Source organism: Lepidochelys kempii, chromosome 10, assembly GCF_965140265.1.
Source record: "Lepidochelys kempii isolate rLepKem1 chromosome 10, rLepKem1.hap2, whole genome shotgun sequence".
Lineage (NCBI taxonomy): Eukaryota > Metazoa > Chordata > Testudines > Cheloniidae > Lepidochelys > Lepidochelys kempii.
This window is the reverse complement of record NC_133265.1, coordinates 59,370,556-59,383,731: the sequence shown is the minus strand read 5'-3', so window position 1 is coordinate 59,383,731 and position 13,176 is coordinate 59,370,556. Positions and strand designations below refer to the sequence as shown.

Below are 13,176 nucleotides of genomic sequence, written 5' to 3'. Positions count from 1 at the left end.
TCAATCCTATTGTCCCTCTGCAAATTTGTACACACAGAGTCAGTCCCTTATCTCTCTCTAAAAGTGCAAAGTTTCAGAAAGTTCAATGAATAGTAGATTGTTGGGGGCGGAATAGATCTGGACAAGGAGAAGAAGTCTAGAGATAAATGTGAGAAGGGAGGGACAGGCAGTAGAAACAAAAGTGAAATTGTTTGAGCAGCATATTCCAGAAGTCTTGAGGTCTTTCTGATTTGAGATCTACCAAACTATTCTTGCACTAGAAGGGAAAACCTATAATGGCAGCAGGCTGTAAAAGAGATCCAGTTTGGGTCTCATCTATCTCTGAGTTGTGAAGAATATGTATTAAGGTTATAACAACCAACAAGAATGTACTTTTATGTAGAAATCCATGATTAAATTGAGTTTTCCTGACTAGTGATTTAAATCAATCAATTTGATTTAAATCAAATCCATCCTGACACAAAGGTTCTTTACATGTATCTTTCTGTATGTTATAGAACTTTAATGGAAGTTTCATATTTTTAAGGTGGTATCTATAATACCTGTGTTACAGTTCCAGGGTGAGCTGCACCTTAGATCCCCACTGTCTCTCTGTGGGCACTCCTTCTAAGTGACTGGCCCACACTATACTACTTTGTGTGAAATACTGCAATTCACCTCCGCTCAAAGACTAGGTCACCAGTGCTCTTATTTACCATCTGTCCTCAGTATGTCTAACTGGATCTTAGTCCTTGCTGTAGACTTCCCTTTGGGAGCCTGTGACCAGCATGCAAGTACAGTGACTGAGAGCAGCTTGTTCAGAACATAGTATATTTTATTTATCCTTTTGGAACATAAACACTAAGTCCAGGCCTACAACTAAAACTTTGCTACATCGCTCAAACCTGTGAAAAATTTCAGGCCCTACGTCACGTAGTTAGGTCAACTTAACTTCCAGTGTAGACACAGCTAAGTCAACAGAAGAATTCATTCTTCCCATTGGCCTACCAAATTCCTTTCTAGGGGGTGAATTAAAGGGGTTAAAACAAGAAAATGCCTGTCCATACACTATCTTATCTAAATATTGGCCTTTCCTTGCAAGTTTAAGTAGGCTGCCCTTGTCCCAGGACTGCCCCGAGCACTGGGTCTGGATGAGGCAGATTGCACTCATGCAGGCCCTGCCTCTCAGTCTAACCATGTCATGTCCCTCCCATGAGTTCATAGGCTGTCTTTCATCCATTTCACGGTCCCCTTCATTCTGGGACATCTGAACCTGGTCAGTCCAGTTTATGCATGTCTCTAGAGTTCCAGTGGTGGATTTACTGTGTAGTCCATTTGTGCACCAGTAATTGAATTAGTCATTTCCTGGTTCCTGGGTAGGTGGGGAGAGTTCCAGGTGGACTGCAATTAGCTCTTCAGGGTATGTCTACACTACCACTGCTACAGCTACAGCGCTCTGACATAGACTCTTACTACAGTGACAGAAGGGGATTTTCTGTTGATGTAGTAAATTCACCCCCTAGAAAGGAATTTGGTAGGCCAATGGAAGAATGGATTCTTTCGTTGACTTAGCTGCGCCTATACTAGTGGTTAAGTTGTCCTAACTATGTCGCATAGGGCCTGAAATTTTTCACAGCTTTGAGTGATGTAGCAAGGTCAACCTAAGTTTTAGTTGTAGGCCAGGCCTTAGTGTTTCATAGAGCCAGTCATACCATAGTAATCAAAAAGAGATACACACAATATTTATGTAAATTGTACAGATATCTCCCATGTTCTTCACAGCTGGAAAAGATAGTCTTTGCTATTTGTGTGAATGCACTGTTTTTTCAGTCTACAGATACACTGATTGAAACAGTAGCAGAAGTGTGAACTCAGACATTCATTTTAATGGAATGTTAACATCAGAGCTTAGCTGTGATCATTTAAATGCTAACACTATATTAAACAAGTAGCTAAAAAGCAAACACCCAGCTTGAATCCTTGAAGCTCAGTTATGAAGCATAGCTGGGTTGGATTTTGGTTTGTCTCCAAGGCCCTATATAGGAAGGGGGATGGGGGGCACAAAACTGGACCTCAGCTGTTTGCTCTAGTTTAGGGTATTTGAGGGGAAAAAAAAGCTGCACTATAATTGATTTGACCCTACAATAACAAATTATAGCTGAGCAGTGATAGTGAATGAGGGAGGGACCAGTGTATGTATGTACTTTTGTGCAGACTACTTTGTAGTTATCTACTTAAGAGAATGGAGAAGACAGAGACAATGAAGTGAAACTTGTGACTTTGCTCTTCAAAAAGAAATTTGCTGCCTTCAGTGAGATTAGGACAAAGAATGTAATTTTCTGCCTAATATTCTGTTCTGAAAGAGCATAATTTGGGACAATACAAGGCTTTAGTAGCTTGCTTTTTAAGTGGAGAGCAGGTGGGAGTAAAGGCTGGTGGGGGCATGGAGAGGGAACACTTGAACCACTGTTTTGTTTTGTTCTCTTCCTTCCTCCCCCCGCACACACTTTTTTAACAGACTTGGATTGCTCTGTTGTTAGTCAAGTTTGTGTAACTTGGTAAGAATTACTTAATTCAGAGTGCCAGCATGTGGACAGAATTAAGTTTGTCTAAATTTTAAAGGTGAAATCCTGACCCTGTTGAAGTTTATAGCTTAATTCCCAGATTTCACCCAAAATGTCAAGGGTAAGATTTTCAAAAGCACAAGTCCCATTTTCAAAAGTGACTTAGGCACAAAAGTGACTCTCAATGGGACTTAGGCTTTTAAGATCTGGTGTACAGTTTTACCAACATAAACATGTTGGTTAGGGCATGACTCTTCAATATTTACCAATGAAGATATATCAGTAAAAACTCTAGTGTAGATGCAGTTATACCTGTATAACTGTGCTGCTAAGCTACATGGGTATAAGCGGTTGGACATTTTTGAAAATCTTACTCTAAGTCATTTAAGATCGGATTTTGTGTAAGCAGATGGTAAAATAGAAGAACATAATAGACAGACATAGCAAGGAAGTGCAATTTGTAGTAGATGATTGCACAGGTTTATTTTCCACATGGTAGCCACTGTGGTATTTTTAGGATCTATAATGTACTAGCATTGATTTTATTACTACTAATTTATTTTTATTATTGACCGCAGTAACTCGAGGCCCCAACAAGGTTGGGGACTCATTTTGCTAGGAATCATACAAGCATGTATATTAAGAAACAATTCAAGCAGTTTACAATCTTAATTTAAGATGAGACGTAACAGGTGGATGAAATCAGGTTGCAGCCATTGGTTTGCTTTACTTATGAACCTCATTCAGAGAATCAGACAGAACTTGGCAGTAGAAGGATGAAACTTATTAAAAGCAAATAAAATGTGAAACCTTCCAACCTTGGGAGTATGCCTTAAACTGCTTTACTTCATTTTTTTTCTGACAGTATTTCATGCCAGATAGACTCAGGAAGGTTACCATGGTTTATAAACATTTGTTGCATGTGGCTTAAGACGACCCATGGAGTCAGGAAAGTGATATGAGAAGGTGGAATTTCCAAAGAAAATGAAGTCATAGAAGAAATAAACAAATTAGACACATAGCATCTGAAAATGAGTTCATTTTTGGTTTGCAGTTCAAAATAGTTAAGAGTTCTGGAATAAAGTTTCTGCTTGGATCAAGGCACAGGAAAATGCCCAAGATGCCTGTAAAAGTTACTGTTAAAGTGACAGGTTTCAGAGTAACAGCCGTGTTAGTCTGTATTCGCAAAAAGAAAAGGAGTACTTGTGGCACCTTAGAGACTAACCAATTTATTTGAGCATGAGCTTTCGTGAGCTACAGCTCACTTCATCGGATGCATACCATGGAAACTACAGCAGACTTTATATACACACAGAGAATATGAAACAATACCTCCTCCCACCCCACTGTCCTGCTGGTAATAGCTTATCTAAAGTGATCATCAAGTTGGGCCATTTCCAGCACAAATCCAGGTTTTCTCACCCTCCACGCCCCCCTCACAAATTCACTCTCCTGCTGGTGATAGCCCATCCAAAGTGACAACTCTCTACACAATCTGCATGATAATCAAGTTGGGCCATTTCCTGCACAAATCCAGGTTCTCTCACCCCCTCACCCTCCTCCCAAAAACCACACACACAAACTCACTATCCTGCTGGTAATAGCTCATCCAAAGTGACCACTCTCCCTACAATGTGCATGATAATCAAGGTGGGCCATTTCCAGCACAAATCCAGGTTTTCTCACTCCCCCACCCCCATACACATACAAACTCACTCTCCTGCTGGTAATAGCTCATCCAAACTGACCACTCTCAAAGTTTAAATCCAAGTTAAACCAGAACATCTGAATTTGTGTGGGGGGTGGAGGGTGAGAAAACCTGGATTTGTGCTGGAAATGGCCCAACTTGATGATCACTTTAGATAAGCTATTACCAGCAGGACAGTGGGGTGGGAGGAGGTATTGTTTCATATTCTCTGTGTGTATATAAAGTCTGCTGCAGTTTCCACGGTATGCATCTGATGAAGTGAGCTGTAGCTCGCGAAAGCTCATGCTCAAATAAATTGGTTAGTCTCTAAGGTGCCACAAGTACTCCTTTTCTTTTTGTTAAAGTGAAGCACTGATATTAAGCTGAATTTAAGTAAAATTGGTATGATTACCAATGGTTAGTGCCCCCAGACAGTGATATTTTTGGGACCACAGCCATGCCATAGGGACTTCAGAGATCATCTGAGCAGTTTGAGTTGTCATTGTAGTAGAGAGATATTCATCAAATCACAGAGAGTAACATTCTTACTAGAACAGCAGTTTTACTTTGTGAATTGCTGAGTCTCTGCCACCTTCTGTCTTCTTAGGCCTTGGCTACACTTGCAAGTTAGAGCGGATTAAATCAGCCCTGGGCGCCGTAACTCCTGAGGTGTCCACACTGGCAAGGCACGTAGAGCGCCCAGACTCCATGACTGGAGTGCCCCTGGTAATCCACCTCCACGAGAAGCATAAAGCCTGCTGCACCCCGGCTGGAGCGCTGTGGTGCCAGTGTGGATGCCCTGGTCTGTTAGTGCGCTCTGATCAGTCTCCATGAAGTGTCCCACAATGCCTGTTCTAGCCACTCTGGTCATCACTTTGAACTCTACTGGCCTGCCCTCAGGTGACCAACTGTCAGACCCACCCTTTAAATTCTCTGGGAATTTTGAAATTCCCCTTCCTGTTTGCTCAGCAAGGTGTGTAGTGCTCTCAGCGAATCTTTCCAGGTGACCATGGCTTCACGCGCCAGGCAATCCCCAGTATGGAGCAATGGCGAGGTGCTGGGCCTCATCAGTGTTTGGGGTTGAAGCTGTCCAGTCCCAGCTGCTCTCCAGCCATAGGAATTACAATACCTTCGGGCAGATATCAAGGACCATGATAGAAAGGGGCCATGACTGGGATGCAGTGCAGTGCAGGGTTAAAGTGAAGCAGCTGCAGAATGCCTACTGCAAAGCACAGGAGGCAAACAGTCGCTCCGATGCTGCACCCACGGCCTGCCATTTCTACAAAGAGTTGGATGCGATACTTGGGGGCAACCCCACCTCCACTCCGAAGAGCATTATGGACACTTCAGAGGCTGTGGCAGCCCAGAGTGCAACAAGGCAGGAGGAGGAAAGTGGGAGTGAGGGTGCTGAGGAGGAGTGGGGCCCAGAGCCAGAGGACGGCCCGGCATCCTCAGATGCATGCAGCTAGGAGCTGTTCTCAAGCCAGAAGGAGGGTGGCCGGTCACAGCAGACGGTGCTTAGGGAAGAACAAACAGCAGAGGAGGTGCCCGGTAAGTAGCTTTTATTTTGGGAAGGTAGTTGTTTGGTGTGGGCTCTTCAGGCAAAGAGGGTTGCAGAAAGAAGAGTTTGGGCTGCGTGCATGCCTAGATGCAGAATAGGGTGTTGATGTGCTCTCTCACATTGTGGTAATCGGCCTAAGTGATCTCATCGAAGGTCTCATGCAGAAGCTGGGCAATCCGCTTGTGCAGGTTCCTTGGCAGAACTACTGTGCTCCTTGTCCCAGTAAGGCTAACATGTCAACGCCGCTGTGCCCTGAGTGGTGGGGGGACCATTGCTGCACACAGGCAAGCCACATAAGGGCCAGGATGGAAGCCGCATTGTAGTAAAAGACCCTCCCTTGCTTCCCAGGTCACCCACAGCAGTGAGAGATCTTCCAGGATAAACTCATCGTGTGGAAAATGTGAGGACAGTGTTCAGTATAGGGGCCCTCTGCAGCTGTTGGCTCTCCCCAAGGCATAGAACCCCAGAGGACGGTATGGCCCTGAAACAATCAGTCCCCCTTGCCCCTGTGGTTACTCACCATTTTGGGGCTTTTGTGGGTTATGTGCACTCGCTTTGGGACGGACACTTTCTGCTATTGTATGCACTGTGCTTGTCTTTAATTTCGGCCGAATCGTCGCTCTGTGTAGCGTGAACAATGCTGCCTCTGTTAAATGTTGCATTTTGCCTTTACAGATGCAACCTTGAGATCCCAGCCATCCTTGTTATCAACCGCCGAAAGGCTGTAAAGAATCAAGAAGCGGCCGCGAAGAAGCAAGGAGGACCTTCTGCATGAAGTCATGCAGTAGTCCCTTACTGAAAATCAAAAAGTACAGGAGTGGCGGGAGACTGAAAGGAGGCTCTGCCAGGAGAATGCGGATCGCTGGCAACAAACCACAGAGTGGCTCCTAAGCATTATGGGGCGCCAAGCGGACGCCGTGCAGGTGCTCATAGCACTGCCGACGGAGCAGATCCATGCCCACCCCCCCTGCAGCCCTTGTCCCAAAACTCTTGCCCTTGTGCCCCCATGTCACCGCCAACCCACTTTCCCCAACATCTGGTTTCTTATCACCACCAGCTGCCTCCAACACCTGTAGCTTCACCACCCAGCCCTGCAAACTACGACTCTTAACCACTGCACTCAACCCCTATCACCATGCATTTTAGCCAGCCTGCAGTGCAGCACTCATTGCATGGCACTCCAGATAGGAAGGCTGAATATGATAACAGGACATATGCAAATCTGTGATTGTCCTGTTCCTCACCCCGCCCCCTTCCCTCCTCCCATATAGCACAGATGTGTCATGCCATGTGTGTTTCCCCAGCAGTTCTGTTTCTTTTCAATAAATGAATTTTTTCGCTTTGCAAACATTCTTTATTGCATTAAGTAAAAGATAGCGTAGGCCGGGAAAGCAACAGGCACTGCAAGTCAGTGCATCATATGTAGCAAACACAGGTGCTTGCTAGCATTGGAACCACTGCAATTCACTCCTGTGCATGGCACCAAACATTACTAGTGGCTTTCAGCATTGAATTGCTCCCTCAAGGCATCCCTTATCCTTACAGACCCGTGCTGAGCCCTTCTAATAGCCCTGGTCTCTGGCTCTTCAAATTCAGCCTCTGGGTGTTGAACCTCTGTGGTCCATGCCTGAGTGAAGCTTTCACCCTTCGCTTCACAAACGTTATGGAGGATACAGCACGCAGCTATAACTATGGGGATGTTGTCATCGGCCAGGTCCAGCTTCCCATACAGATAACGCCAGCGGCCCTTTAAACAGCCACAAGCACACTCCACTGTCATTCTGCACCGACTCAGCCTGTTGTTGAACTGCTCCTTGCTGCTGTCAAGGCTCCCTGTGTATGGTTTCATGAGCCATGGCATTAAAGGGGAGGTGGGGTCTCCAAGGATCACAGTGGGCATTTTGACTTCCTTTACAGTGATCTTCTGGTCTGGGAAGAAAGTCCACAAGTGCCTGGAGAACCATCGAGAAATACCCCTTCCGATTTATGTATTCAGTGGCTGGGTGGTCTGGTGCCAGAATTGGAATATGTGTGCCATCTATCGCCCTTCCGCAGTTAGGGAAACCCATTTGTGCAAAGCCAGCCACAATGTCATGCACGTTGCCCAGAGTCACGGTTCTTCTGAGCAGGATGTGATTAATGGCCCTGCACACTTGTATCAACATGATTCCAACAGTCGACTTTCCCACTCCGAACTGGTTAGCGACTGATCGGTAGCTGTCTGGAGTTGTCAGCGTCCAGATTGCAATAGCCACATGCTTGTCCACCGGCAGGGCAGCTCTCAATCTCGTGTCCTTGCACTGCAGGGTGGGGGCAAGCTCAGCACACAGTCCCATGAAAGTGGCTTTCCTCATCCAAAAGTTCTGCAGCCACTGCTCGTCATCCCAGACTTGCATGACGATGTGATCCCACCATTCAGTGTTTGTTTTCCAAGCTCCAAAGCGGTGTTCCACTGTGGTGAGCATGTCCGTGAATGCCACAAGCAATCTCGTGTCGTATGCGTTGTGCATGTTGACATCATCGTTGGACTCCTCACTGTCACTTTGTAGCTTAAGGAGTAGCTCAACTGCAATTCATGACGTGCTGGTGAGACCCATCAGCATATTCCTCACAAGTTCGGGATCTATTTCTGCAGACCGAAAGGGAAGACAGAGCGCGCAGTACAAAAACCATTGAAAGATGGTGCCAAATGCAGACTAAAGCACAGGGATTGCTGGGATATGAAGTGATGCATCACGGGGCATTGGGACAGGACCCAGGATGCCCCGCATCCCCACCTTCCCAAAAGCCACAGCTCTGGAATGGAAAGAGGTGCTCTGTTTGTAATGATGCCCTGTCTGAGTCATCTGTGGGGTTTGAACCAAGGATTCCTGGGTCTTAAACCACAAACCTCTAGTATTTGAGCTGAAGCACCCAGGACCACTCACTAAAATTTGGTCCGAATATCTAATCTCAAAGGTGATAGCAAGTTATATAAACTTCTGTGCTTGGTCTAGCCAGCAGAGAGAGACAAAGCCATTTGATGCAGGTTATATTCTGCACAGGTGTAAATAACTGTACAATATGCAATACAATTGGAGAATCGGGCTCAGTGAATGTTAATTTAAATTGAGCTTAGGTAGACCAACTCCATCAGTGGTGTGTGGATGCATATGAACGCATTTTGAAACAAACTTCTGACTGTCTAATCATGGCATTTAATATTTGGAAGAACCCTTTTAGAACAACTCAGAACTAATTAGGAACAACTGTACTATAACAATATGATTATGAGGGTTTTGTAATCAGATGGTGGCTCATGATGGAAGGGAAACTAAGTCTAATGAATGAAATAAATATCTGAAATGAAATCTGAAGAATCCCTTTTACTGAAGTACTGGCAGGAGGAGAGTAAAAGACTTTGCCATTCATGTAAATTCCCACCCCCAGTACAATTGTTTAATTCTCTTTCTCTCCCTGTCCCCCCTAAAAAGTATTAGATTATAACACTAACTTTGTTCTTTGGGGCAGTTAGCTTTGGGTATTGGATAGGGATTTGTCGCTCTGATGCTGTGTAAGAGAACCCAAATGATGATGACTGGTGAAATGAGTCTTGTTTTAGAGGTGTATTCTGCCCGCACCAAAGATGGAATCCTAAGAAGACCCTTTTTTTTTTTTTTAAAGGTTTTAGGTTTCTGAAGCTGGCCTACGTTGCTGCTTTTTCTCTATCTGTAGTATATGGAATGTCTTTATTGATAATTTACTTATCAGATTCTTCTCTCTCTTTTAAACTTAAGTGCTGTCTTGTAAAATGGTTGTTGATTTCTATGTATTTTATATCAATTTTACTGGGATTTTTTTTCAATGTCTGATCACAAGCTGAAGAATTAAACAGTAAACTAAGCATCTTGGAGATTACTGCATAGACCATATATCGTGTAAAATCTTTTGTTTCTTCATTTGGCACATTTAATATGTTGTTTCATTTCAATGCAAAAATAAACCACATGTGGTGACCTTAGCTACAAGCCGCTCCATTTCCCAGGCAGCTGCTGCTACATGCTGCCTATCTGACAGACGGGGCTAGGTCATGGTTACCACAGGACACCCTTATGGTCATAACCAAGTTGTAAATGTCACTAAGATTCTTTCTGAATGTCTATCACATGTGTATCACTGATTCTGAAGTAGATAAAATGAGCCAAAGATGCATTTGGGAGTTGGGACTCCCAGAAGATTACTTTTAAAGCAGAATAGCAGAAGGAGTTGTGACATGCATCCATAAGCAGTTGTAGTGATTTGACAGTTATTTAGCCCTCAGTTACTAGCCCTTTGGTTGAACTGACAGCGCGCCTGCAAAGATAGTGAGGCCTGTTTCAGCCCCATTAATGTCGTCTTGAATGTGAGCCTGCAGTCTGGAAAATGATAAATGTTCAGTGATTGATGATTTTATAGTCCTAGGGGATTCTGGGTGGTTTCTGGTTGCTGTGAGCCTGAGCAATTTTCCCCCCTTGGGCCTCTGCTTTAAGTTTGTGTAGCATTTAGTATGAGGAAATTTAAACAGATGAGTAGCCAGACACTTTAAGTTAAGCAAGATTTTACTGAATATTGTGCAAAACTTTGATTATGAAGCAGGTGCAATTTTGAGGGCAAGGTCCCATTTAATACATTTTTGATTCAGTGTAATCCTTGAACCAGATATATCTATGACCAGTCTGTGGCTAACACCATTTTCCTAGTGAGGGCTCAATATTGTTAGAAAAAGATGAAAGCATTCTGACCTATGTGGAAGGAAATTGAATAATTGCCTTAATGGAACAATATGTGCAGTTTGAAACATTGAGGGGTTTGCTACATCCATTGCTTGTTCTCCTCATGGTTCTGGAGCAAATTATCAGATAAGCCACTATTTCCTGTTTACACATGAGTCATCTTTCCAAGCATATTAGGTTAGCTACACTAATATTAGAAAGGATGCAAATAATCTTTTATTTTGAATGCTTGTTTGCAAGACAGGTGGCAGAGCTGGGTTTCTCAGCTTAATCAGTTCTTGTAAACAAACCTGTTGTAGATGAGCAGTGGCATTTAGTGCTTGATAACACTAAAATGCCTATTAATCTGTAACCTTAATTTAGTCTTCAAAGGGGGAGCGGTATTTCCTCTTCTCATTCACAGGAATACATTTTCTCCTCATGCCAGACCTTATATCTTGTGCTTGAAGATGTGAACAGTAATCTTTAAACTCATGTCAATCATCGCTTCAACCTAACACTATACATTTCTGGAGAAGCTATAGTGCTCTACCTGCAAAAAGATTTGAATACTTCTATATTATTTAATTTTTGGAAACTTTATCCATGGAAACACAATTTATTAGGCTGAAAAATGATGCAGCTTCTTTTCAGATGGGAGGGGGAGAGAAGTCACACAGTATGAAATATGGGCAGAGTGTGTTTTCCACAAGATACTCAGACCTGAAAGCCAACTTTATGATGAATGACCATTGCAATGCTATACATTTAATTAGGAGAGTGTCATTACACTCAATTAGCAGGGCTGCCAAATAATCTGTTTAATGCTCTTGTCTTTTTTTCCTTAGGGTTTTGCAGACAGCCCTCATTATGGTGATCACTTGAATGACAGTCGATTAGGGTCCCATGAAGGATTGTCCCCGACACCTTTCATGAACTCGAATCTGATGGGTAAGTTGGTAATTCTTTGCGAGTAGCCCCTCAAAGCCTCTTTGGTCAGAAAGACACATTTTTCATCTCCTTGTCTAGGCCTGGCACATCAAGCATCTGGAAGTTACTGCATTTCTTGTGGCAACGGTGGTTTGCTATCTAAGTCTTTCTTCACAGAACAAGTTGCACCAAAAATGTAGCTTTCTTAACACTGGGACATTATCCATGATTTTGGAAAGAGGCTGAACTGCCAGTATTTTAGATAGTTGACTTAGAAATCTATGGATAAACTATGATTTCTTACAGTCTGGAAGACAAAAGCACTTCTAAAGACTTGTTTTATTTTTTTTCTTAGTTTTTTGTTTTTTTCTGCTGCAAAGAAATTGAGTATTGTCACTCTTATGCACTTGTTGCAATATTTAGATGTCTGTTTCTAAGAACATAGAACACTGAATTGCATATTTATTGTAGGTTGTTCTCCAGTTAACACTTCATTGTTGTCCTCTTTGTTTGCACGTTCTCTTTTCAAATGTCAGTTTCTTTGGTGATATTTGCATTTGATATCCTAGCAAAATTGAGATTGTAACATACAGTATAGATTCCTTTCGATATGCAGTGATTTACATACATACAGTAACTCCAGCTGTTACTGTTTCTGTGCTTGTGGTTCCTCCCCCCCCCCATTTTTGAAACTGAGAACGATGTCAAAACTGCAAAGAAAGCGACACGTTATCAGTGTAGCTGTTAAACAAGTTGTTTTTCTTGCCTGGACACCACTATTGCTAGAACATTTTAATGTACTGATGGTTGTCTTTTCCCCCCTCTGAACTTGTGGCCTAAAAACATCAATTTCAAATATTTACTCTTCGGCAGAGCAATGTCTTGGGGCAAATGCTGTCTAGTTTGTGCCTTAAATTTAGAGATGGTTCTGTACGTTTTGCTTTGTATTTGTAAAGTTGACATTGTTTTACTTACGTATTTTGTTTCTTGTGTATGTGACCTATTTTGTGATGTCAGTATTGTCCTTTTAAGACACAGCCAGGGTAATCTAAGTGGATTAACTAAATCCAAATCCTGGTGGTCTGCAATTTCTTTTGGAAATCTTTCTACTTTGCTCTATCTTTGTTTACTACTTTAATCGTCTGCAAAGTGTAGCCGCAGACAAAGTCTGATACCAGCATGCACCTATTGCTAAAAGCAGTTATCCTTTTAAATCTTACTTATGAATCTCAGAATATAATAGTGTGGTTTTAAAATAACTGTGTATATATGAAAATATATAGTCCATATCACTAGATCAGTAGTGTTATATTTGAAGATCAGTGAAATCAGTAAAGTTTGCAGCTTGCTATTAATGTGCTAGAGGACAAAGATTTTTCTCCTATTGTTTCATATAAATCAGATCTTTTGCCTCAGGCTGAAAAGAGACAAATATTTAAATGTATTTATGGCTTGAGCAAAACACCAATCAAGGGTACATATGGCTTCCAAGTCCCATGTTTTCCTGCTTTTGTGTCCTTTCTTTTTGCTAAATTATTATATACAGCAGAACTAGATTTTGATTTGTAGTACAAAAGAGGGACAGACTTCATATCCTCATGTTTTGTTTTGAATCACCCATTTCCTAAACTATGTAGAATTTTAAATAAGTGCAGAAATTATTGACCTTCCTGTATCATCCTAGCTTTTCAGTTTTACTTAAGATGACTAGATGATTCTATTAAA

The 13,176-nt window shown here is 42.6% G+C and overlaps 1 protein-coding gene across 6 annotated transcripts in view; it reads left to right on the top strand.

The window, feature by feature from the left end:
* Positions 1-13,176, top strand: part of TCF12 (transcription factor 12) — a 281,050-nt gene that overhangs the window by 107,072 nt on the left and 160,802 nt on the right. For all 6 annotated transcript variants that reach the window (XM_073303768.1, XM_073303770.1, XM_073303769.1 and 3 more), the window contains one exon: positions 11,370-11,472. In XM_073303768.1, coding sequence (XP_073159869.1) covers positions 11,370-11,472 — 103 coding nt within the window. The remainder of the gene's footprint in view (positions 1-11,369; positions 11,473-13,176) is intronic.